At 45.3% G+C, this 27,937-nt stretch overlaps 1 protein-coding gene across 7 annotated transcripts in view; it reads left to right on the forward strand.

Annotated features, from left to right (window-relative positions):
• The first annotated feature begins 10,603 nt into the window (after positions 1-10,603).
• PIEZO2 (piezo type mechanosensitive ion channel component 2) overlaps positions 10,604-27,937 on the forward strand; it is a 501,115-nt gene continuing 483,781 nt past the window's right edge. For 4 of the 7 annotated variants that reach the window (XM_073679025.1, XM_073679031.1, XM_073679028.1 and 1 more), the window contains exon 1: positions 11,347-11,779. In XM_073679025.1, coding sequence (XP_073535126.1) covers positions 11,716-11,779 — 64 coding nt within the window. In that variant the 5' untranslated portion in view covers positions 11,347-11,715. Of the gene's footprint in view, positions 10,852-11,346; positions 11,780-27,937 lie in introns of those variants that run through there. The other 3 variants (XM_073679029.1, XM_073679032.1, XM_073679027.1) reach the window with 2 other exon arrangements.

Consider the following 27,937-nt stretch of genomic DNA (forward strand, 5'->3'; position numbering starts at 1 on the left):
TTCACGTAAGATTTCGTAATCAAAATCAATGCCTCTCTGTTAGTAAAGTCGTGGGGTCCACCACTATCCAAGGGTGGGGTCCACCATTTCTATGCACTACTACAGTGCTGCTCACCATTATTGGCACCCCTTCATTTTTTTCATAGATTGTCAATATCTTCAGAAATAAATGGAAATGTACCAAAGTTATATTCTCAGGATTTTTTAATTAGTGACCCAAAGCAATACAACAATAAAACATTGTTTTTCAACTTGCATGTGCAGCAATATCCCTAAAATCCCTAATTAATACTTGGTTGCACACCCTTTGGCATTGATGACCACCTCCAAACGTTTCTTGTAGCCATCTAAAAGCTTCTTGCACTTCTCAGCTGGAATTTTCTCCCACTCTTCCTTTGCAGTTTGTTCAAGCCCTTGAATGTTTGCAGGGTTATTTTTCCCAATGGCAGATTTCAGCTCACCCCAAAGATTTTCAATGGGATTGAGGTCAGGGCTCATTTGCTGCACATTTTAAAACAGTCCGTTTTATCTTTTTTAACCATTCCTGTGTACTTTTGGATGTGTGTTTTGGATCATTGTCTTGCTGGAGGACCCATGATCTTCAACTCAACCCAAGTTTTCTTACACTGGGTAGGACATTTCACGCTGAGATCTCTTGATAATTCTCTGATTTCAAGATTCCGGTGATACGGTCAAGGCATCCAGTAGCGGACGCAGCAAAGCAACCCCACAGCATTATGGATCCTCCACCATGCTTAACTGTTTGTAATGTCTACTTTTCCTTATAAGCTTTATTGTGCCGTCTGCAAACAAACTGTTCCTTTGCAATGCCAAAAAGCTTTTTTTTTGTTTCATCTGTCCACAGAACATTTTCCCAGAAGGATTTTGGTTTGTCAAGGTACTCTTTGGCAAACTTCAGTCATTCCTTTTGATGTCTTTTCTTCAGCAATGGTTTCTTCCTTGGCCTTTACCCATAAAGCTCTGCTTGGTTTTGTGTACGGCGTATGGTACTTGCTGAAATCATGACCCCAGACTGTTCCAGGTTGGACTTCAGGATTTTGGATGTTTGACGTGGTGTTTTTTCCATCATCAACCTTCCATCAACCTTGGAAGATATCTCTTGTCAATTTTCCTCTTTCTCCCACATCCAGAGAGGTTCTTCACAGTTCCATGCTTGGCAAACTTCTTAATAACATTGCGTACTGTTGAAAATGGGACACCAAGGTCTTTGGAGATGGCCTTATACCTTTAGGAAGTCCTGTGTTTGCTTATAATAGTAGTTCTGATGTCCACAGACAACTCCTTTGTCTTTGCCATTGTGACAAAGGAACAGGGCCAACCATGTGGCTTTTTAAAACACTGAAGTCATCATTCATTGGCTAATTCATGTCACATGGGCACTGACAATTAATCACAGGTGAATCGCTTTTGTGATTTACCATAGGCGAGTCAAAATGTGTTTCCACACTAAATTAATGTAAAGGGTACCAAAACCAGTGACACAGCAAGCTTTAGTTTTTTCTATTTTTCCCTCCCAGTGTTTTTTGTTTTAAATTATTGTTTATCATTTGCTCTTTTGTATTTAATAAGAGTGCTCTATACAAAAAAACATTATGTACTTAAATTTCATGGGTGACAATAACGATGAGCAGGACTGTACATCTCACAACTATGGCTGTATATATCTATATATATAATCGTCTAATTCTGTCTGTCTGTAACGGAAATCCCGCGCCAGCCGCCCGCGACCAATCAGCGACAGGAAAAGTGCGGCCGCGAATTGGAGCGGGATTTCAACCACGCTTTGCTGATTGGTCGCGCCCGGCCGGCCGCGACCAATCAGCGATATTGGCACGGCTACTCTCTCAATGAATGGGCGCGCGGTGGATGCCGGGTGTGACGCAATGGGGAATAACCCCGCCCACAACCTGTCACTCACCGTGGAACGCGGAACAGGAGACCCCTGGCTGCAGCCGCAAATAGTTGTGACGTAAGCGGAAGCAAGAGCCGGAAGCAGCCGGGGATCACGTGCTGCCTGTGCGCGGTCAGCGATAGCGCCGTGCACAGGCAGTATTGGCAACATGAGGTATGTACGAAATTCATTAGGGGCCCTGGGGGGATACATTGGGGGGTTAATTTAAAGTAGTGGACAACCCCTTTAAACCCTGCTTTGCTGATTGGTCGCGGCCGGCCGGGCGCGACCAATCAGCAATATTGGTGCGCAATTTAAACCCTGCTTCGTGGATTGGTCACGCCCGGCCGGCCGCGACCAATCAGAGATATTGGCGTGGAATTTAACCCCCAGTCACAGCGTGACGTAGTTCACTCACGTTTACTGAACAAGTTCTGTCAGTCACAGTGTGATGTAGTTCAGTCACGTTTAATGTATATATTTTACCCGGAAAATCCTGTGTATTCATTGCATTATTCTTAAATCTTCATAAATAAACTACATACATATTCTAGAATACCCGATGCATTAGAATGGGGCCACCATTTAGTATATTTATATGGCACTGTCAATATTAAGAAGTCACTATTTTTGTTGTTTTGAAAAAATTGCATCTATATCTGTCAGGAGGACATTGTTCTGAATGAACTATGACTAGCTCTGTTACCTGGTCTAGTGTAACTATCTCTGGTATGTGGTCATAGTGACTGTCTCTGTTATGGGAACATTCTGACTAGTTCTTTTAACAATGTTTATTATGGCCAATTTTGATATGGCTGTTCTATTGTAAAGAGTACTGTTGCTGGCACTGTATTGGAGTAACTGTTCACAAATTAATTATTTAGATGTATAAACAAGTAATTATGAGGGCTTCTTTATGAAAAATGTTGTGAAACATGCCTGTTTTGTTTCTGCATCAATTTTTTTTAAATCAGTTAGTAGATATTTATATAGCACACATTTTACTACCATTGTGTGGAAGGTGGGGTCTTTTAGTCTTGCTGGCTCCCTAAACCTGCAACTTTGCCTATTCAGTAAGTAGTTCTAATTAGTCCATTTACTACACACACATAAATTATTAACCATTCCATTTAAAGGGAAGCTGGCATCCGAAAATGACCTATTGCTTAAATCAGGTTTTTGAGTACTTTAACTCCTTCCCGACCTTGGACGTATCCATACATTTAGGTTGTTAGGTACTTACCGACCTTGGACATATGGCTACGTCATATCCTTAATGCGACACCGATCGCATCAATGTTCCAGCGACATCTTGCAGCAGGGACCATGGAGTCGTCGTCCAGGGGGCTGGCTCCATCCCTTGTGACGATGATCGCTGTGATTGGCTGTTCAATTCTGAACAGCCAATCACTGAGTATATCAGTGTTTCAGACAATCAGATTACCTGAAATACTGATGCCCAGCCTACGTTCGGTGCTGTAAGAGCACCGATCATAGGCTGGAGCCTAGCAATGCTGGAGTCACCAGGCCAGCTCAGATTGGTGCGATCGGACAATGATGCTGATCACACCAATCAGTGTGCACAGACGCGGTGTGAACTCTCAGTGACTTCTGCTGTGCTGGGCCTTGTGGTGCCATGGACATTTTCAAGCCTGTGCCATCACTGCTGGTGTTTCTACTGCTGCTGAAGGCAGAAGAAAGAAGAGTTTCTGATCGCTCCTTGATCCATTCCTAAACTTTCCTAATCCACCCAAATCCTCCTCTCCCTCTTTTCCCCTCCCTCACCCTCTTCTGCCACCGAGTGCTATCAGTACTTGATCGCTGATCAGTACTTGATCGCTCGATCTTTCAGTTTTTCTATATTTCGTGTGCGTCCCACAGCCGCCGAGCGTTGATAAGTGTCGCAAATCACTGATCCGAAGTCGTGCTTGCTGTTTATGACTTATTTTTCCCAGTCTATTTTTTCTCTCCTCCCCCCTTCCTTTGTACCACTCCGAGTGTGCGTCCTGCAGCCACTGAGCCGCTGATCAGAAGTACAACACTGATCAGCACCTGGGCGTGCCTCCTACAGCTGTCGAGTGCTGGTCGGTGACGAACATCACTGATTTTTTTCTGTGAAAAAAATGTAGATTAGCTGATAGGACTAGATTAGGGACAGTAAAAATACACTGTAGTTATCGTCATCTACTATGGTATTTTTTACTGAATTGAGTTAGAGTTATTAAAGAGTAAAAATATACCATAGTAATCGTCATCTACTATGGTATTTTTTACTGAATTGAGTCAGATTTAGTGTCATCTAGTAAAGAATAAAAATATACCGTAGTAATTGTCATTTACTACGGTATTTTTTACTGAATTGAGTTAGGGTTAGTGTCAGATAGTAAAGAGTAAAAAAAAAATAATAATTTAGATTAGTTGATAGGATTACATTAGGGACTGTAAAAATATACTGTAGTAATCGGCGTTTACTACAATATTTTTTAGTGAATTTAATTAGGGTTAGCGTCAGTGTGGAAAAAAATAATCCGTGTGTGAATCCTACAGCTGTCGAGGGCTGATCGCTGATGCACATCAGTGATTGGCCTCCGGTTGTTGCTTTTTTATTATTTTTTGAGTAAAAAGAGAATTTTTTTTATTAGAATAGTTGATAGGATTAGATTAGAGACAGTAAAAATATACTGTAGCAATTGTCTACTACAGTATTTTTTACTGAATTGATTTATGGTAAGTGTCAGATAGTTGCGGACGCTCAGTGATTTTGTGGCGCAATCAGGAATCCAATTTGACACCACAGGCCTTTTTCAAAGTCTTTTTCTCTGAGGTTTTGTAAGTCTCATGGTGGCTCAGACAAATTTGTACGCCCAACAATTTTTGCCACAAAACCGCCCTTCAACATTTTTTATCTGGACCCCTGTATACATAGTGGAAATGATGATATTTTGGGACCTGGTCCTTCACATGGGGTTAGTGAAGAAGCCAGAGCTTCGGCAATATTGGAGTATTGATATTTTGTATAACACTCCAGTGTTCCGCATGGCCATGACCCGTAATCGATTTTAGGCAATTCCAAAATGTTAGCATTACAATGATAATGCACAATGTCTTCCCCGAGATGACCCCAACTTTGACCGTTTTTTCAAAGTTCGGCCGGTCATTGAGCACTTCAGCAAGAAGTTTGCTGAGGTGTATGTGCCCCAAAGGGACATTTGCGTGGATGAGTGTCTAATCCATTTCAAGGAAAGGCTCAAATTCTGGCCATACCTGCTCAGTAAGAGGGCCAGGTATGGAATTAAGCTCTACAAACTGTGTGAGAGTATCTCAGGGTACACCCACAAGTTTAGGGTTAATAAAGGGAAGGACACCCAGATTGAACGCACCCTTGTAATGGGAGCTAATAGGAGTGAGTGCGAAAATTGTGTGGGATTTGGTGCACCCACTGCTGGATCAAGGTTATCACCTCCATGTAGATAACTTTTATACCAGCATCCCACTCATCAAGTCCTTCTCTGCACGAGCTACCGCAGCCTGCGGAACTGTCCACAAAAATCAGAGAGGCCTTCCTAAGACTCTAATTGGGCAGCTGCTCGGTGAGGGTGAGAGCAGAGCCCAATGTAGCGACAACATGCTGGCGGTCAAGGACAAGAGGAATGTCCTTATCTTGACAGCCATACATGATAATGTCAGCACCTCCAGCACGGTATGAGGTACCTCTACACAGGTCCACAAGCCACACTCTGATGAGGTATAAAAAGTACATGGGGAGTTGATCTCTCTGATCAAGTCCTCAAGTCATACAGTGCCATGAGAAAAACCAAGGTGTGGTACAAGAAGCTGGCCATGCACATCGTACAGATGGCAATGTACAATGCTTTTGTGCTATCACAATGTGCAAGCCAGACCGGTACATACCTTCAGTTCCAGGAGGTAGTAATTAAGGTTATAATCTTTGGAAGCCAGGAAGAAGCCGGCCCCAGTACTTCTGGAACTGAAGGGCTTGTATCGTACCAGGCCAACATTTCCCCAGTGAGGTCCCTCAAAGCACAAAGAAAGGAAGGTCTCAAAAGAGGTGCCGAGTTTGTTACAGAAGGGGGATATGCAAGGTCATCACTTATCAATGCGACATTTGCCCCGCCAAACTTGTCCTGTGTATAAAAGAATTCTTCAGACTGTGCCACACATCCATAGACTACGAAATTAATTTATGACTTACACAACTCACGTATGCCAACCTGGCGTACAGTACACAACTAACGTATGCCAACCTGATGCACTCTGCACAATTTACGCATGCCACCACATTATAAAACTCACATACCGTGGCACACTAGATCAATTCCAATATAGGGTCACCTGTGGGGGGTTTCCACTGTTTCGTTACATCAGGTGCTGCCCAAATGTAACATGACGCCTGCAGACCATTCCATCAAAGTCTGCATTCCAAAACATCACTCCTTCCCTTCCGAGCAGTGCCCCGAAACAGTAGTTTTCCTCCACATATGGGGTATCAGTGTACTCAAGAGAAATTGCACAACAGATTTTGGGGTCTATTTTCTCCTTTTACCCTTGTGAAAATAAAAAATTGGGGCTAAAATAACATTGTTGTCACCTGTGGGGGATTTCCACTGTTTCGTCACATCAGGTGCTCTCCAAATGCAACATGACGCCTGCAGACCATTCCATCAAAGTCTGCATTCCAAAACATCACTCCTTCCCTTCCGAGCCGTGCCCCGAAACAGTAGTTTTCCTCCACATATGGGGTATCAGTGTACTCAAGAGAAATTGCACAACAGATTTTGGGGTCTATTTTCTCCTTTTACCCTTGTGAACATAAAAAATTAGTGCTAAAATAATATTGTTGTTGAAAAAATGTAATTTAAATCTTTTCACAACTCAACATTATAATTTTCTGTGAAGCACCTGGGGGTTCAAGCTGCTTACCACACATTTAGATAAATTCCTTGGGGATGTAGTTTCCAAACTGGGGTCACTTGTGGGGGGTTTCCACTGTCTAGGCACATCAGGTGCTCTCCAAAAGCTACATGGCGTCCGCTCTTGATTCCAGCCAATTTTGCGTTCAAAAAGTCAAACGGAGCTCCTTACCTTCCGAGCCCTGCCGTGCACCCAAACAGTGGTTTAACTCAACATATCGGGTATCGGCATACTCAGGAGAAATTGCATAACAATTTTTGGGGTCCATTTTCTACTGTTTTCACGGTTCTATGTTATAAACTTCTGTGAAGCACCTTGGGGTTCAAGGTGTTCACCACACATCTAGATAAGTTCTCTGAGGGTCTAGTTTCCAAAATGGGGTCACTTGTTGGGGTTTCCACTGGTTAGGCACATCAAGGGCTCTCCAAACGTGAAGTGGCGTCCGCTCTCGATTCCAGTCAATCGGTGCTCCTTCCCTTCCAAGCCCTGCCATGCGCTCAAACAGTGGTTTTCCCCCACATATGGGGTATTTGCTGCTTCCTTCTTCTATAGGAGACAACAATGAGGAATGCGGAAAAGCGAGTTTTAGCCGCAGCCGTGCTGACAAAGGACCTGTCCGCATCAAAATTTTGCTTGAAAATCTGCTATGTGAGCTGGCCATTCCAATCAAGTGGCTGCACACATGCCCAATAAGTTGCTCCGCTCATTTCAGGGGGCGATTAGATTTAGGGGAACAGTGTTCTTGTGATCAGTGGGGGGTCCCAGAAGTAGAACTCCTACTGATCCCAAGAACAGGCGCCCCATAACTCTAACTGCCCCGGAAATTAATGGAGTGGCTGGTCAGACATGCGTGCAGCCGCTCAATTCATTTGACTGGGAGTTCCAGGAAGTGCCGTCAGTTTTTTCTGTTTCTATGTTTAAGCTTTGACTGAGCACTCCACCTCTATGCTGCAGGTGGTTTTAATTGCAGTAGGATCTTACTTTCCCACATATAAGTAGACGGATGTCCCTTAGAGAGGTATTCACATTGGTAGGGTCCTGGCATTTTGAGAAACGCCTTACCGCGGCTGCCAGGTACACATGAATTGGCCAATTTATGCGCTAAGGTTTCTCATTTATTTCTATTTTCTACAGCAGTAATGCTATTCATATTTCATACTTCATATTTACATGCGCTAAGATTTCTCATTTATTTCTATTTTCTACAGCAGTAATGCTATTCATATTTCATACTTCATATTTACATACTTAGCATTGCAGACTGCTACTTTATTTGTTAATTGTATATGGAGGTGGCTTCTCCTAGTAAGCAGCTGTTCACACCTATTTCTTGTATTGGAAGTGTCGTCAGTTTTTTCTGTTTCTCAGTTCCAGAAATAGGTTAGAGTAGAGTAGGACCCTGCCAAAAGGGTCTACCTTGTCATGGTGGCAGGATTAAAAAATCTTTTGGCCAAAACAAAAGCTGATGACTATGTATGTGATATGGTGTTCGATGAGAACTGTTAATGTGTGATTGGTGAGGACGTGGTGCAGAAGTGGAGTTTTTCCAAGAGTAAGCGGTGGGACTGTGGAAGGATCAAGGGGTGGAGGCAGAGCTGTGGTGGAGTCTGGGTGGAGTCTAAAGGGGGCCCGAAAATTTTGCCAGTATGGGGCCCTTCCTGCTGGCAGCCCTGAATGTTGGATTAGTATGCCACGGGTCCCCATTGAAAAGAAGATAAGAAGAGTGAACATATGCACAACTAGTTCTTTTGATATTGCAATTACAAATGTTCATTGTTTTGATCATTTCTTAAACACTTTTTCAGAAGTTTTCCTGAGCATAATGGCCTGAAAAAGGTGTTGTGTGCACATACCCTCTTTGATGACCCATGTTTCATCCTCTTGTTTACTTGACATTTTTCTTCCCTTTTTTACACCTATTATTGTTCCAAATACTTCTTTATATCTATGGTGCTACCAGACATGCTCCCAATGTCATTTTGTGCTTTACTAACCCGTTAAACTGACCCCCTCTTCCCTAAGAACATCAGTCACCTACTCGTGGGCCACATGACTCCCCTTCATGGTTCTTTGCAGGCATATTTGCCCTTTCCTCCCTCTTCATAGTTACAGTGTCATTCAGGTACTGCTGTCTGATGGGGCATATAGTCCTTTCGCCGCATTAAAAACAGAAGTATAATAAATGTAAATGGAAGAATAAGTGCACTATATGGGTGAAAACTGATGTGAATAATGTTTGTACATACAGTATATTCTCATAGATATACTGTATATAGCTATATATATATATACTGTATAGCTCATACAAGCAATGCCGATCTCAATTCATTGAGACCGGTATTGTTCATGCTGGAATGTGACGCTGACAGTGGCGTGTGCCTCTGTGTATTACGTCAGAAATCTCACTTCAGTCCAGTACTGGAGTGATATTTCTGGGGTAAGGAATGCCACAGCTCTTTATGAATTAAAGGAACTGTGGCGTAATGCTCCCACCGCACCCCGTCCTTTCTGGTGTGAAAACCTGAAAAGTGGCAAAATTTATGCACAACTCTGAATTCTGGCACAGGATTGTGGGGGTGAAAGCTTTGATGAATCGGGCTCTTTGGCTCTTTGTCTTTCTCCTATAGTCTGAATTGTTCATTAGATAACTACTCTATAACGTTTGATTTTTTTTTGAACATGTTCCCTCTAAGGCTACATTCACACCTGCGCTTTGGCATTCTGGATGTCTGTTCTGTTTTTACGAACAAATAAACTGAACTGATGTAAAAAAAATATCTATTGAAGAATTGATGCAAACGGAAGCAGAAGGAGCCCATTAATTATTATGGGGTCTGTCTGGGTTCTTTTATGCGTTACTTTTCAGAATGGAAGAAAAAGTTTGGCATGATGGGCTTTATCTTCTGTTTTAAAATTGGACACAGAAAGAACCCATAATCACTGTGGTCCCTCTGCTTCCGTTTGTAGCAGTTATGCTACAGATCCATTCTTCAAATTAATTCCTTTTGCCTGTTCCTAAAAACAGAACAGACAACCGGAATGTTAAAGCGTGTGTATGTAGCCTAATTTGTAAAGTGTTAAGGTTCTATAAATAAACAATTATTACTAATATTATTATGTATCAAGTTTGACTTTGATAAACATTTGCACCACTGTATCCCTCCCTAATCCTGACTTCATAGAAGACGCCAAACCTCCACCCGCTTTTCTATCTGATTGGGTAGCTTTTCTGGATGTAAAATAACCATTGGTTGTTGAATGTGATTGTATAAGGCAGGGTCAGTAAAATTTCATTAAGGTGGTAGTGTGTGACAGAGAAGAGCCTGTATAGCTTCATCAGTGCGGTGTGTTGAGGAGTGGCTCTGGCTAATCCAAAAACCCAGTACAGTTGCTGTGTACAGTGACAAAGCAGCATCCCATGGAGCAATGAGAGCTGCCACCAGCTTCTGGACCACAATGATACACAACAGCTTCTAGGATGAATTACCTTACCATTTTGCCACATAGCTGCGGCTCCTCTTGGGGATAAAAGATGGAAATAGTCTGACGCATCTGTGACCTGGAATCCTTAGCTTTTCTGGAATAGAAGAAGAGTAAATATTCCATGGACACAAATAAGAATTGACATATCATTTTAGAACTACATATATTATTTCGCTTTATAATGGGAAAACATGATTACTCCTTTCACTGAGCAAAGCAAGAAAACCTGGTCTAAGCAAGAAAGGCTAAAGGGACGTAACCACAAAGACCTTACTCTTCCTGGGATTTAATGTCCTGGAGATGCAAGGACACTGCTTATAGCCAGCTCCAAAGCGATGCTTAAAGGCGTTAGCTGTGCCCTTGGATGGACCTAAAGGTTATGGGAATTTAATAGCAGCCGCACAGCGCTTTTTGCTTTCATTTGATCTTGCAAATAGTTTTAAAAGAAGTCTTTGAAGTAATGGCATCACAAGTGGTGTGTGGACTCATCTTCCGATTACTTCTCCCGCTCTGCCTTGTTGTTGGTGAGTAATATGCTATAGACCCATTATATATGCCATTTTTAGGTTCTCCCCGGGCTTATGTTGGAATTTTTTGCATCTGTTTTTTTCATCCCTAAGCTAGAAACATGGAACCAGACTATTTAGGAATAGCGGGGGAGCAGGGACGGATGTAAAGGAATATATTCTGTGCCTGGCACTGCAGAATACTTTTATTTCATACATGTATGTACCTAATGTATTTCTTCCGCTGAAAAAATAAAGATAAAACCCCATGATCTGAAAATGAGAGAACATAAAAGGAGTACGTTAATAATAGAAAATAAATAAAGACACAATAAATAAATTAGCAGCAGGGAGTATTATTTGCAGTAAAACACCCCAATTTTTGTCATTACACCTAACTGGATATATTCTCCTGTTTGATGTTTCCCCGGTCTATAATGTAACAAGTTTCTACGGACTGGGAGTCTCTGGGCTGCTCGGGGTGTGGAGAGTTAAAGTTTGGAGGTGGGGACTGTAGACCCTGACAGATTGGGAGGAAAGGGTCAGGACAGCAGAGAGAAGAGAGGCACGGTGCACACTCAGCTCCTAAGCCTCCACACCGAGCTCCGCACTGCCAGGGCGCCTGTACCCATGCTGCATGTGGCCGCGGGTGGGAGGCTGCTGCCACCGAGTGCAGTCTCGTTACTTCCACAAGTCGCCGTGACTGCAGGATGCTGGAGCGGCGCTGAGTGTGAGGAGGAGTGCGGGGGACATGCTCCTCACTGACCCGCTGCTGAGTGCCCTGCGCCTTGGCTGGACTGAGGGAACTTACTAGCTGGCTCCTACTTGCGCATCTTGCGTCCTTTTCATCGTGGTCAGTTCTGTAAAAGGTCCCAGAAAGCGATGGCATCAGAGACGGTGTGTGGGCTCATCTTCAGGTTGCTGCTGCCGGTCTGCCTGCTTGTGGGTGAGTCTCCTGTACATCAGTGTCCAGGGCTAATATACCGATCGTCTGCGTCCTTTGTGCGTGTGAGAGTCGCTCATGTATCGGTGTCTGTGGGGGATAGGTGTAATTCAATCTTTACGTGCGCATAGGAGCTATTTGAGACACTTCGAAAAACTTTTCAAGACTTTTCGGTCAGTTTAGCACACCTCCATAAAACCTTCCAAATAATCGAAAGTGTCGAAAATGTGGGAAAGATGAAGAGGTTCCACATAGTCCTCACTCTGATAGACATCTTATACTGATCAGGTGAGTCACATATGTGTGTGACAGATATTTGCACATATCTATCTCTCTCTCCCATATCTATCTATCTATCCCATATTTATCTATCTACCTATCTCCATATCTATCTATCTCTCCCATATCTATCTCTCTCTCCCATATCTATCTCTCTCTCCCATATCTATCTATCTATCTATCTATCTATCTATCTATCTATCTATCTATCTATCTATCTATCTATCTATCTCTCCCATATTTATCTATCTACCTATCTCCATATCTATCTCTCTCTCCCATATCTATCTATCTATCTATCTATCTATCTATCTATCTATCTATCTATCTATCTCTCCCATATCTATCTATCTCTCCCATATTTATCTATTTATCATCAGATAACTGTAACGTATATACGCCTTTTTCTACACATACATTTACCTCACAAGGATGAGGGGAGGCATATACAGTACAAAGCACACTTATCAAAAGTGTTATATATGTGTATAAATATACTTATTTATATATATATACACATGTGTGTATATATATATGTATATATATACACACGTATATAAATATGTATATTTATACACGTATATAACACTTTTGATAAGTGACTGTGCTTTGTACTGTATATGCCTCCCCTCATCCTTGTGAGGTAAATGTTACTTAGCAGTTAGTATGGCGACTGTTTTTTACCTGGTGGCTGTCATTAAGGTCAGGCAATTGAGGTTACACGGGGGAAATCCAGTTTACTGTTTCCTTAGTAGTTATCTCCCCCAAATCATCGCCTCCATTCACTGCTGGTGATAAATTACTGCATGTTGGACACGGCAGATATCGCTCCAGGCTGTCTCTCCTCTCACAGTATAATATTTACTGCCGCTGCTTCACCACTCTCAACTTGGCTTCATATGCGGTATATATTAGTTGAGAATATTATACATGTTCATTGAAGTTTGAGCTATTTTTGCTGAGGTAAATTTTAGTTATTCATTCAGTCCAAAAACGTATTTTCAGCTCTGGCACACCCTTGAGGATAAACACATATGTATATATACATCCTTGTTCTACCCTATGTGCGTGTATATATATATACACACATACAGGGTTGCCCATGTCTATAGTGGTTATTCATGCCCTTTTTAAAAATCTGAATTGAAATATGGTGGTAACCTGTAGAATTATGCTGTCTCTAAAGATGTATGTAGTCACAAGATTGCTACATTCCCCATGTGGCTATCAAGAGAGTCAAATAAAATGGCGGAGGGATGCTTGATATTTGAGCAACGCAAGACTATTTACAAGGGGTATTGGAAATTTGAGACTGTGAAGTACGACGACAATGGCGAATTCCCACCTCGTTCCCCTGACTTAACACCTTTCAATGTCACCAGCCTCAGAAATCGCAGGTTAACAGCAGCTCAGATTAGAGACCTGGTCAATGCCACACAGAGTTCTAGCAGCAGACACATCTCTTCAACAACTGTTAAGAGGAGACTTTGTGCAGCAGGCCTTCATGGTAAAATAGCTGCTAGGAAACCACTGCTAAGGACAGGCAACAAGCAGAAGAGACTTGTTTGGGCTAAAGAACGCAAGGAATGGTCATTAGACCAGTGGAAATCTGTGCTTTGGTCTGATGAGTCTAAATTTGAGATATTTGGTTCCAACCACTGTATCTTTGTGCGACGCAGAAAAGGTGAACGGATGGACTCTGCATGCCTGGTTCCCACCGTGAAGCATGGAGGAGGTGTGAGGGTGTGGGGGTACTTTGCTGGTGACACTGTTGGGGATTTATTCAAAATTGAAGGCATACTGAACCAGCATGGCTACCACAGCATCTTGCAGCGGCATGCTATTCCATCCGGTTTGCGTTTAGTTGGGCGATCATTTATTTTTCAACAGGACAATGACCCCAAATACACCTCCAGGCTGTGTAAGGCCTATTTGACCAAGAAGGAGAGTGATGGGGTGCTAGGCCAGATGACCTGGCCTCCACAGTCACCAGACATGAACCCAATCGAGATGGTTTGGGGTGAGCTGGACCGCAGAGTGAAGGCAAAAGGGCCAACAAGTGCTAAGCATCTCTGGGCACTTCTTCAAGATTGTTGAAAGACCATTTCCGGTGACTACCTCTTGAAGCTCATCAAGAGAATGCCAAGAGTGTGCAAAGCAGTCATCAAAGCAAAAGGTGGCTACTTTGAAGAACCTAGAATATAAGACATATTTTCAGTTGTTTCACACTTTTTTGTTAAGTATATAATTCCACATGTGTTAATTCATAGTTTTGATGCCTTCAGTGTGAATGTACAATTTTCATAGTCATGAAAATACAGAAAAATCTTTAAATGAGAAGGTGTGTCCAAACTTTTGGTTTGTACTGTATATATACCGAATATATATATATATATATATATATATATATATATACACACACATACATACATGAAGGTGTACCAAAACTGAATATGAAAGAATGACTAAAATTTACCTCAGCCAAGATGAGGGGATGACTCAAACTCAATGATCATGTTGCTGTTGGGAACATTTATTTGGTATTGTACATTAGATTCTCTTTGTGTAATCGCACAATGTTTCAGGGGTACTTTAAATGACGACCAAAAACCTTTGACATATTATTGGAAGGTGACATTTCCTACCACTATAATTGTTTCGGGGTAATATGAACGTTTCCCTAATGTTGCAGACTTGCAATAGTATAGGTTGCTATAGAACCATTATAGACAACGCAACAACTTTTATCACATTTTACAGACAGTAAAAAGTGAATAAATGGATCCAGACGAGCGATTAGCAGTTATTCTCAGGAACATTAATATTTCAGAAACACTCAATTGTTGGATGATGTGCACACAGTAATGTTTCTGTACTCAGCTACACAATGGAAAGCTATGGAATATTCAGCGGACGCTTGTGTAATTGCTTTTCTTGTTTTATAGTGGAACATCACTCCAAATAATGATATGCTCAGTCATTTCCCAAGTTATACTGAATGAATATTTACTCCGTATTCTCACATTCTGGGAATAAGATTCCTGTTTAACAAGAATAGCCAATTACTTATGTTTCTAAGATAACAAATTATTATTTGTTTTAAATAATAATAATGCTAGTAATAGACAATCTTTTAATTGTTCATTGGGAGTGTGAATGGTAAACTGTTGGTTATCTCTCCTTAGTGAGTTACCTCAATTTCATATCATCATGGTTATACCCCTTTGTTCAGGCTTTGCCAAGCCAGTGGGGATCAAACAAGACCGCTGTAATGTGCACGACTAATGGGACACGGCCCCACTATCAGTATTTGGTCAGTATTTTTTCTCAGGAGTGGAAGCCAAAACCAGGAGTGGGTAAAAAATACAGAATTGGTGCACGTGTTTATATTGTACCTTTTGTCTGATTGTTCCTTACCTGGTTTTGGCTTACAAATACTGAGGAAAAATAGTGACCAAATACTGATAGTGGGGCCGTGGCCTTTGTGTTCACGTGCAGCAGATTTATTGCAGAAATTCCTTAAAAAAATTCCACAAAAAATCAATTCTATACATGTGAAAGGGGTTATTTCTGTAGCTTTGGTTCAGATGAAAGGAAAAGTCTGAAATTTCTGCAAAAAATCTGCTGCATGTGAATGCACCCTCATATTCTCTTCCTAAAATGCTTCCTAGCTTCAAAGTTAGGGCAATGCATTGTACAATAATGCAAAAAGCAGTCCACCCTCCTTTTAAATGATTCATTCATTCATTCACTTAGTTTACCATTACAGCTTTGTTTTGTAAGTTATATAAAAATAGGTAATTATTTGTATCCATTTTGTTATGCTATTTCTCAATTAATGCCAATGTGTCTATAAACTTCATCCTCCATATTTCTGCCCATTTGACGCTACTGGATGTATTACATACAATATAGTCTTGAATTATTGATACAGTGTACAAGTTTTGGTACTTGCTGTGCTATTCTTTTTGTTTCTGAGATGAACATGTGTAATTGACCTCCAGGCTATATGTGGTCAGGAGGGTTTTGGTTTGCCTGATTACACCGTTTACAGGCAGATTGCAATGAATTTAAATTAATGGCAGTTTTTTGCTTCTTTAGTTTCTGTTTGCTTGGTTTATTTTTTACGTGGTAATTGGTGAGGGGCGACATCATTAATATTAGATAAAATATGTCTTGATTGATTTCTGCAGATACCAAAATAATTCTAAGAACTACTGGTCAGGCTCAGCAACTGTAGTATTTGGTTGGAAGACTTCATCCCTTTTCTGGGATTATGACCTATTTAATACAATGTGCTGGCCCTTGACATGCGGTTTAATGCTGTTATATCTCCATAGAGGCAATGTTACTTTAACATACCTTTTTTCCTATAACATTTAACATAACCTGGATTTGCATGTTTCCACAATTAACCCAGTAGTAGTATTGATTAATATATGTTCTTCTAAAGGTTTAATGTTGAAGCTCATTAAAATGTCATATAGTTTGCTACTATTAGCCAAAAGAAGACATAGTCATATGTCTTAAGTGTTTAGTTCAGCATAAAGCAATTTTACTGAGTTCACATTGCAGAAGTCTCATTATTATTTTACCTATCTCCATTCATAACGTGAAAATGAATGCATCACCAAAGGTAACACCACTTTGCCAGGGGTTTAGGATCCTGAGATATGGACCCTGGGCCCCTTTGGTTGCCACTTTGAAGAAAATAATACTGAAGGTTTATGCTAAATTGGGCTTTATGCACAAAACCCTATTGGGTAGTTGCAATATGATGTTGCCTTCTGCATCTACATATGTAAGTAATTAAATAATTACAGAATATATATCATCATATTTTTGTTTCTGGTTTATACCTTCCAATTTGGACTGACAGGCTCTTTTAAACTGGACCTCAGTAACATTTTGTGTCATAGACCATTACAGGTTAAAATGAGGCAGAAATTAGTAAATCATTGAAAAGCTAATCTAACTATCTGTCTATCTATATATCTACTTTTACTTTTAAGTGATATATATATGACAAAGGCACTGTGGAGCGAAACGTTGCCATATATGGTTTGATTAAAAGTTTTCTCCAGATCTTTCAGGTTTTGGGGCTGTCGCTGGGCAACATTGAGTTTCAGCTTCCTCCAAAGATTTTCTATTGGGTTTAGGTCTTGAGATTGGTTAGGCCACTCCAGGACATTGAAATTCTTCTTACGGGGCCACTTCTCAGTTGCCCTGGCTGTGTGTTTCTGGTCATTGTCATGCTGGAAGACAAAGCCACGATGCATCTTCAATGCTCTTACTGAGGGAAGGAGGTTGTTGGCCAAAATCTCACAATACATGACCTCATCCATCCTTCCTTCAATATGGTGCAGTCGCCCTATCCCCTTTGCAGAAAAGCAACCCCAAAGTATGATGTTTCCCCCATCATGCTTCACGATTGGAATGGTGTTCTTGGGGTTGTACTCATCCTTCCTCCAAACACAGCGAGTGGAGTTGATGTCAAAAAGTTCTATTTTGGTCTCATCTGACCACATGACCTTCTCCCATGCCTCCTCTGGATTATCCAGATGGTCATTATTCAAACTGGCCTGGACATGTGCTGGCTTGAGCAGTGGGACCTTGCATGCCCTGCCGGATTTTAATCCATGACAGTGACGCGCCCCTGGGCCTGAGTCGCGCAGCGTTGCGCACGCGGGAGCCTACCCGGAGCCGGATCTGATAGGGGTAGTAGTCTCGTGGCGGTGACCCGGTCCGTGCCCAGGGAGTCAAGCTGAGTGGCAGAGTTTAGCAGAAGATGGTACGGTGTTCGACTACGCCACCCGTTGAATGCGGCTATGAGGCCGCCGCTGCAGGGAAGACCGCTGAGGCCGGTGGTACGATTGTGCAGCGTAGATGGTATAACCCCCAACGGGAGGGGTATGGCCTCAGGGCAGCCGACGTGTTTGAAGGGGGTAGCAGAATAGCATGCAGGTAGCAGGAACCACTCAGAGATGGTGCGGTGTAGTTCAGGGTCTTTACTGATGACAAAGGTAGACCCTCCCGGAGTACTGGCTAGCGATCGGGGCCTGGTCAGTCCGTGAGCAGATGGGATCTCCCCTGGCCAGGCGGAGTTGTAGGCCTCCCCAACTAATTGTACTCTTCTGGCTACCTTGCTAGAGGCGGGTAAAAGTAGCCCACGTCCCTGAGTGTACCGTGTGGTGCTCACCTGTATGGCCGGTGACTCGGGGCCTTCTGGTAGCTTCCGCTCCACGACGGCGGTGCTGGTCCCTTGCGTGTGACCGTGCCTTCGGGTTTCTTGGCCAGAGGACCTGAAATCCCCTGCCGGTCGGTTTCTGCTGCTGGGTAAGGATTAGTCCCCACAGCCTCGGACTCCGGGTCCGGTGAGAACTCTTCAATCAGGGCGAGCTCTACAGCTTCCAGCCCCTGACTCCTTTTAGCACTGCTCCCACTGAGCTCCTGATCTTTCTTTCCTATAGCTGCTCCTCTCCAGACCAGACTATGTCTCTGTCTGGGACTCTTCTTCTCCTCTTTCTCTCTTCTCTCTAACCCTGCCTCAGCCCCAGTTTTATATAGGGGAAGTTCTTCCCCTCCCAGGACTGGGCAGGAGGTGTGGCATGCATAGGATTCCTGACCAGGAGACCTCCCACCTGCTCTCAGACGTAATATTGCTATTACTGTGGAAACCAGACCCCTGGGGTGCCACATTCCCCCCTAGTGAAATTTAGTACTCCGGGACTAAACATACTTTTGTAAACATAACAAGTTATAAACAGAAACAGTACAATAAAGAAAAACACATTAGGATGGTCACGGCGTGTCCGCAACCGGGTGCAGTTTTTGAAGAAAACAAGGGTGTCCATTCCACCAAAGAACAGGGAGCCGTAACCAGGTAGGGGTCTGTCCTGCCCCGAGTCTTTAACAGTCTTTAGTCCGTTCCTGGGTTACGCTCCAAACATATGTACAAAGGATTCCGGATAATCCATAAACGACACCTATAAAATAACTAGAAATACACAATTATTCACAAGCAACAATAAACAGGTAAATACAAATAAAACAGTTTGAGCACTTTAAATCCTCCAACGTACGGGCAACTGGCCTCTAGTGACCCTAGTAGACCTACGGAGCTGACTGACTGGTCCTGAGTTACAGGGTGTAGGGGCTGTCAAAGGTAAACTGGGCAGCTGTCTACGAGCTCTTTGGCTCACTAGGGGCACGGCAGGCTCACTATAAGCAGAGGGTTGATCCTCCTGGTCTGCTTGTGTGGGGTCTTCTGCCTCCTGGACCGGCTGCTCTTCCAGCTCTACCTGTTTCTCCGTAGGTACTTGAGATGCTGGTTGGAGGAAGGTGAGGACGGGTACCACAACAGCGCCATTGACTTGAGTCCAAGTCCGAGGGAAGTCTCCGAGCACAGTACTGACCATATCTTCCCTTTCCTCTGCGGGTCGAGGGTCTTCCTGTTCTTCTTCAGGGTTCCGTAGCTGTTCGGGACACTTCTTCAGGTGATCTCGGGATACAATGGCTGTGGTTTCTCCTCCATCCTTACTGATTGTGCAGACTTTCGGGTTCTCATGGCTTGAGGGCAGTACGGTGTACGGGTCCTTCTCCCACTGGTCGTCCAACTTGTGGAGCCGTCTCTTCCTCTTCAAGACCTGCTCTCCAGGTACCAGGGGAACAGCGGAAGCATACTGGTTGTAAGTCTTCTCCTGTCTTTCTCTAGCTTGACAGAGACTTCGCTCCACGCTCTCCTGTACTTTCCGGTACTGCTGCTGCCTCTCTGTGTCCCAGTCTGCTTCTGGTGAAGTGTCCTCGGGTGTCAGGACTCCCATATCCAGGTCAACAGGCAGCTTACCAGGTCTTGCTCTCATTAGGTAAGCCGGGGTACAGTTGGTAGAACCTACAGGGATGTGGTTGTATAGGTCCACCAGATCAGGCAGTTTCTCAGGCCACAGACTGCGTTCTTCCAGGGGCAATGTTTTCAAAAGGTCTATCATCACCTGGTTCATTTTCTCGCAGAGTCCATTGGTTTGTGGATGATAGGGTGTTGTTCTTATCTTCCGGCAGCCATACAGAGTGCAGAACTCCTGGAAGACCTCCGCTTCAAAGGCAGGTCCCTGGTCCGTCAGCACCTGCTCTGGGTATCCGTGTGGACGGCAGAAGTGGTGCTGGAAGGCTCTAGCTGCTGTTTGAGCCGTTAAGTCCTTGACGGGGACGACAACCAAGAACCGGGAGTAGTGATCCACGATGGTTAACGCATAGACGTAGCCACTTCTGCTGGGGGTCAGTTTTACATGATCCAAGGCTACCAGTTCCAACGGCTGCTTGGTGACGATGGACTGCAGGGGAGTCTTCTGGCTAGCACGGTCCTTCCTTCTTAGGTTGCATGGGCCACAGTCTCTGCACCACCTCTCGATGGTTCCTCTCATGCCTACCCAATGGAACCGCCCGCGCAGCAGGAACTCCAGCTTCTTCCATCCGAAGTGCCCAGCTCCGTTGTGGTATGCCTCCAGTACCATAGCCGCGTCTCTTCTTGGCACCACTACTTGCCAGATCAGTTCATGCGTCCGGGAGTTAACCATTCTGCGGCACAACTTCCCCTTGTAAAGGAACAGTCGACTCTTCTCAACCCACAGTTGCTTGGCCTCCTCCGGAGCGTCTGGGTCAAGGCGGGCATCTGGCTGAGTCAGCATCTCCTTCACCAGTCGGACGGTGGGGTCACTGTCTTGCGTTTCCGCCCAGTTGTAATGAGGTAAGGGGTTGAACGTAGCGGATTGCTTACCCCTTACACGGTGGGAATACTGGATAGTCCCATGACGGTGGAACGCGGGGAGTTCAACTTCTTCCAGTTCCTCTGGATCTTCCCCTACGTCCGGTAGGTTTGGCATTCTGGACAAGGCATCCGCGTTGGTATTGGAGCGTCCTGCCCGGTATTTGATCGTGAACTCATAGTTGGACAGGCGGGCCATCCATCTCTGCTCCAGGGCACCGAGTCTTGCCGTATCCAGGTGTGTCAACGGGTTGTTATCCGTGTACACGGTGAACCGGGAAGAGGCGAGGTAGTGCCTAAAGCGTTCGGTGACTGCCCACACTACTGCCAGGAACTCTAGCTTGAATGAGCTGTAATTCTCAGGGTTTCTTTCGGTGGGTCGCAGTTTTCGGCTGGCGTAAGCAATTACCCGTTCTTTCCCCTGCTGGATCTGGGACAGTACGGCTCCTAGCCCGACGTTACTTGCGTCGGTGTAGAGGATAAAGGGCTGGCTGTAATCAGGGTACGCCAGGATTTCATTCCCCGTGAGGGCCATCTTCAGCTGGCGGAAGGACTCTTCTTCCAGCTTCTCCCATCTGAAGGGTGGCTTCTGGTTCTTGGCCTTCCTGGACTGGCCTATCAGGAGGTCCTGCATAGGAGCTGCCTTTTTGGTGAAACCGGGAATGAATCTTCGGTAGTAGCCTACCAACCCGAGGAACTGCCGCACTTCCTTTACGCTGGAGGGGCTTGGCCATTCCTTAATTGCGGTGATCTTATCAGGGTCGGGAGCCACTCCGTCAGCACTCACCACGTGTCCCAGGTACTGCACCTTTGTTTTCAGGAGGTGACACTTGGAGGGTTTCACCTTTAGGCCGTAGTTTGCCAGGGCTTCGAACACTTCTGCCAGGTGTTTCAGGTGGTCCTCGTAGGTCTTGGAGTAGACGATGACATCGTCCAGGTATAACAGGACCGTCTCGAAGTTTCGGTGTCCCAGACAGCATTCCATCAATCGTTGGAAGGTTCCTGGTGCGTTGCAGAGTCCGAACGGCATGCAGGTAAACTCGCTAAGTCCCATCGGGGTGGTGAATGCGGTCTTCTCCCGGTCCGCCTCTGCTACAGGAACCTGCCAGTACCCGCTAGTGAGATCCAAAGTGGAGAAGAAGTTAGCAGATTTTAAAGCAGCCAAAGACTCCTCTATCCTTGGTAAGGGGTACGCATCTTTGTGTGTGATACGGTTGATTTTCCGGTAATCTACACACATTCTCATGGTGTTGTCCTTCTTTTTAACCAAGACTAGTGGAGCTGCCCAGGGGCTACAGCTATCCCTGATTACTCCAGCCTCCTTCATGTCTCTAAGCATCCCCTTGGCGTGTTGGTAGTGTGCAGGGGGTACGGGTCGGTATCTCTCCTTTATGGGAGGATGGTCTCCCGTGGGGATGTGGTGTTCTACCCCCTTTACTCGCCCGAAGTCTAACGGGTGTTTACTAAACACTCTCTCGTACTCTTGAACCACCCGATAGACTCCCTGTTTCTGGTGTGAGGGAGTGGAGTCAGTTCCCAAATGTAGTTGCTGACACCAGTCCTCCATTGGTTTCTTAGAGCCGTTACCTTCCTCTGGGTGAGATGGAGGCAAGGGTTCCACTGACTGTACAGAATTTTGGTCGATGGTATACAATTTGGCTAGCGTGGCATACCGGGGCAGGTATACTTCCCTCTTCCCGATATTTATTATGCGAACGGGCACCCTCCCATGGCGTACATCAACCACCCCCCGTGCCGTCAAAATGGTGGGCCTACTGTCTGAGTAGACTGGTTCTACCATTGCCTGGTAATCTCTACCTCTCAGACCAATAGCTGCCCGGCACCAAATCATCATTTCACTTTTCGGGGGCATGGCAATAGGGAAATTGTAACACATTCTCACGCTTCCTATCTCACCACCGGAGAGTTCCACCTGTTGCCGTCGCATCAGTGCCCGGATCTCTTTTTGGAGCACTCGCTGCTGACCGGAGCTGGCGTTCTTGGCAACCTGCTGTAAAATGAGAATCACCTCTGCAAGACAATTTTCAATCACATTAGTTCCTAGAGTTATCTTTGGGTGACTCTCGCGCTTGTCAATGTCCACAATGATCAGTCCCTGTGCTGCCAGTTCGACTTTACCGATTTTAATGGTCACCTCTTTAAATCCGATCTGTGGCACTGGCTGACCATTGCTGGCGATGATACTCAAGTCGTCGTCAGGGTAGCGAGTTATATCCAAGTCATTCCAGTACTGCTTGAAGAGCACGTACGGGATGGTGGTGACCTGTGACCCGGTGTCCAGTAGGGCAGGGTTCCCCAACTCCAGTCCTCAAGGCCCACCAACAGGTCATGTTTTCAGGATTACCTTAGTATTGCACAGGTGATAATTCCATCACCTGCACAGGCAATAATTCCATCACCTGTGCAATACTAAGGAGATCCTGAAAACCTGACCTGTTGGTGGGCCTTGAGGACTGGAGTTGGGGAACACTGTAGTAGGGCACTCATAGGAATGCCATCCAGTACCACAGGCAAGACTGGACGTCCTCCCACGTATTTGTCACGCCAGTTCGATGGGCCTGGTGATCTTATTCCTGGGGGTTGGCCCTCTACCCCAGGTTGTGCCAGTTTAAAGGACAGTACCTTGCCATATGTCCGGGTTGATTGCAGCGGCGGCAGATGGGTTGTCCGTCCTCGTTGTATCGGTCGCTGGGTCTTCCTCTGGCCGGTGGGGTCCTCCTTGGTCGACGCCACGGGATGTCCTCCGGTCCGGATGCCAGCTGGATCTTCCCTGGAGCAGAAACCTGTAAAGACTGCACAGTTCGGGTTAGCGCAGCAACGCTTTTAGCTAGCTCTTGGACCTGATGGTGCAGGTCTGGAGCCGGGTCATTGTTCAAAGCCTGCGCGTCAGCTCCCACAGGCCCTGCCGACAAGGGCGCCGCCTCCTGGTGGTAAGCGGTAGTAGGGCGCCTGTGGGTCACCACGCCACCCGGTGCCGGTTCTCGGAGCACCCGGATGGCTCTGTCCTTGAACTGTGCAAAGTCCAGATGAGGATCCTGTAAGGCCATTGCCCGCAACTGGGTTCGGTGGGCATTGCAATATAGTCCCTCTATAAATTGTTCGGTCAACAGCCTGTCCTCGTTTCCCACGCCGTCAGGGTCGGTCTGCTTAATGGCTCTCAGGGCCTCTTGTAGGTTTAGTGCATAGTCCCTTATATTCTCATGTGCTCGCTGTTTGCACCCGTAGAATTTAAGCTTAATCTCGGCTGAGGTGCGGGTATCAAAGGTGTCCTTCAGCCGGGTTAATATCCCTGCGACAGTCCTCCTCCCAGGTGGCCAGGACTTTACCTCCCTTTGGGCTGCCCCGGTTAGTTGGGCCACCAGGATGCTCACTTTTTGCTCTTCTGTGAGGGGGTACACCTGGAAGAGGCTATCCAGCTTTTCTCTAAAGTCATTCAGGGTATGTGACTCCCCTGAGTACTGGGGTAGCCAGGCTGCCCCCGGGATATAGGGCATGGTGAAAGGCATGACCGCAGCAGCGGCGGCGCTGGCGGTGGCTGTGGCAGTGAAGCTCTCCTCCGTATCCGACATCCTCCTCCCCCCTAGTGGACCGTGGCCTACCTTGCGATGATCCTCTTCCGTAGGCCGCGGTTCCGCAGTGGATCGTCAGGGTTGAGGACCTTCCGTCGCGCTCCTGTGACGTCGGCGTCTGCTGGGCTCCTTCCAGGACCTTACGCAACGTCCTGACGTGAGGCGGGGCTTCAGTTCTCGCGCGCTTTCAGAGTCCACGCCCCTCTTCTTCCCGCGCGGCGTCTTCAAGATGGCGTCCAACGGCGGGAAAACTCCACGGATGGCGGGAAGAAGGCAGAAGATGGCGCCGGATGGCGGGAAAACTTCACGGATGGCGGGAAGAAGGCAGAAGATGGCGCCGGATGGCGGGAATCTTCACCACAGGTAAGTTTAACAGTCTTCTTTCAGGCACGCAGTACCCGGTGGTTGCGGGCACGGAATCCTGCCGACTACGCCAAAGTTGACGCGCCCCTGGGCCTGAGTCGCGCAGCGTTGCGCACGCGGGAGCCTACCCGGAGCCGGATCTGATAGGGGTAGTAGTCTCGTGGCGGTTACCCGGTCCGTGCCCAGGGAGTCAAGCTGAGTGGCAGAGTTTAGCAGAAGATGGTACGGTGTTCGACTACGCCACCCGTTGAATGCGGCTATGAGGCCGCCGCTGCAGGGCAGACCGCTGAGGCCGGTGGTACGATTGTGCAGCGTAGATGGTATAACCCCCAACGGGAGGGGTATGGCCTCAGGGCAGCCGACGTGTTTGAAGGGGGTAGCAGAATAGCATGCAGGTAGCAGGAACCACTCAGAGACGGTGCGGTGTAGTTCAGGGTGTTTACTGATGACAAAGGTAGACCCTCCCGGAGTACTGGCTAGCGATCGGGGCCTGGTCAGTCCGTGAGCAGATGGGATCTCCCCTGGCCAGGCGGAGTTGTAGGCCTCCCCAACTAATTGTACTCTTCTGGCTACCTTGCTAGAGGCGGGTAAAAGTAGCCCACGTCCCTGAGTGTACCGTGTGGTGCTCACCCGTATGGCCGGTGACTCGGGGCCTTCTGGTAGCTTCCACTCCACGACGGCGGTGCTGGTCCCTTGCGTGTGACCGTGCCTTCGGGTTTCTTGGCCAGAGGACCTGAAATCCCCTGCCGGTCGGTTTCTGCTGCTGGGTAAGGATTAGTCCCCACAGCCTCGGACTCCGGGTCCGGTGAGAACTCTTCAATCAGGGCGAGCTCTACAGCTTCCAGCCCCTGACTCCTTTTAGCACTGCTCCCACTGAGCTCCTGATCTTTCTTTCCTATAGCTGCTCCTCTCCAGACCAGACTATGTCTCTGTCTGGGACTCTTCTTCTCCTCTTTCTCTCTTCTCTCTAACCCTGCCTCAGCCCCAGTTTTATATAGGGGAAGTTCTTCCCCTCCCAGGACTGGGCAGGAGGTGTGGCATGCATAGGATTCCTGACCAGGAGACCTCCCACCTGCTCTCAGACGTAATATTGCTATTACTGTGGAAACCAGACCCCTGGGGTGCCACAACAGCATAGTGTGTTACTAACGGTAATGTTTGAGACTGTGGTCCCAGCTCTTTTCAGGTCATTGATCAGGTCTCCTCGTGTAGTTCTGTGCAGATTCTTTACATTTCTCAGAATTATCCTAACCCCACGAGGCGAGATCATGTATGGAGCCCCAGACAGAGGAAGATTGACAGTCATCTTGTTTTTCTTCCATTTTCTAATAATTGAGCCAACAGTTGTTGCCTTCTCAACAAGCTGCTTGCCTATTGTCTTGTAGTCCATCCCAGCCTTGTGCAGGTCTACAATTTTGTCCCTGGTGTACAGCTCTTTCGTCTTGGCCATGGTGGAGAGGTTGGAGTGCGATTGATTGTGTGGATAGGTGTCTTTTATACAGGTAACGAGTTCAAACAGGTTAAATTAATACAGGTAATGAGTGCAGAGTAAGAGGGCTTCTTAAAGAAAAGCGAACAGGTCTGAGAAAGCCAGAATTCTTGCTGGTTGGCAGGTGATCAAATACTTATTTCATGCAATAAAATGTAATTTAATAATTTAAAAATCATAAAATGTGATTTTTTTTGGATTTGTTTTTAGATTTTGTCTCTCATAGTTGAAGTGTACCTATGAGAAAAATTACAGACCTCTCCATTTTTTTTTAGATGGGGAAAACTTACAAAATCGTCAGTGTATCAAATACTTATTTTCCCCACTGTACGTAAACGAAGCATATGAACTTGTAGGGGATATGACCCCTATAAAAAAATCACTACATTAGTGTTCTAATTGCTGCTTTTGTTCTGTAGAAACTGAAGTTTAATCACACATTCTAATTATGGTGCATAGTGCAACCTTGGCATGACTAAACAGCTCAATGCACTATTTAGGCCACTGGTTTTGCCTGACCCCACCTCCCTCACTTGTGATTGACAGCTCTGACTTGTCTGAGATTTCTCAGTAGACAGTGCTTTCTCCAGGCAAGCCAGTATTGTTAAATCACCTGTGAGGAAGGCAGGTTATGCAAAACCAGTGGGTGGAATTGAGTGCTGAGCCTCTTGGCAGTGTGAAGGGTGCACTGAGCAGCCTAACTAGCATATGCGATTAAACGTATGTTTCTGCAGAACAGAGGCAGTGACTAACACTAAGGGTACAGTATTTACAGTGGCTATATCCCCCACAAGGCCAAGGCCATGTGCTTAGTTTATACTGTCAGTTTGGTCTGACAGTTTTCCCTTCATGTAAAAAGTGGTTAGCAGCCCCCTGAAGCATCAGCTCCTTTGTTTTAACTCTGTGTCTGGAGAATGTGCAGTGTTTGGTGCCTGCAGCTGATAGTAGTGACTTTACACCTCCTTGTGTGCTGTCTCAGCCTTTACGTAAGTCAGGGTGCAGGTTCAAGATAAGACTGTGAAGGAGTTAACTGTATAAAGACTGTTAGAGTAAGCAAACTGCATTACAGAAAAACTCAATATAGTGATTTTTGTTAACACTCCACAAGATTTTGTCATCTTGAAGATAATCATGTTTGTAGTACTAATAATGATTATCTAAATGATTATCTCTAGTATGGAAATGTGCTGCATTGGTCGGAACAAATATCATTCATACTCCCAAAATGTTGTGCCTCATTGTATAGGCATGAGTTTAGTTCTAGCAGCTATTGACTTTCACATGAATAACCAGTACCTGGGGTTACTGGGATCAAATCCCACTTGGAGCAATATCTGCATGGAGTTTGTATGTTCTCTGTGTTTTCATGGATTTTCTCCCAATATGATATTGATCGGTTTATAAACTTTCAATGAAATTGGCTTTAGCATGTGTCTTAGATAGGGGAATTAGTTTGTGAACCTTTTTGGGGAAAGGAATGGGGATAAAAATAGAGCTGACAAGCATTTTACAAAGTGCTTGGTAAATAAGGCAAACTATCTGTCCACAAACCTATCTTTTCAGCCCTGAGATTTATGAAGTGTGTGCTAATTTTTCAATTTTCCTGGTAAACACAAAGTGGAAACTAGGTGGGACCCCATTATAGTCAAAAAGGTCATTCTAATGCCATTTGTATCTGT

The sequence above is a fragment of the Phyllobates terribilis genome, unplaced genomic scaffold, assembly GCF_046119375.1.
Source record: "Phyllobates terribilis strain yellow unplaced genomic scaffold, ASM4611937v1 Scaffold_4__5_contigs__length_816908805, whole genome shotgun sequence".
In the NCBI taxonomy this organism is placed as follows: Eukaryota; Metazoa; Chordata; class Amphibia; order Anura; family Dendrobatidae; genus Phyllobates; species Phyllobates terribilis.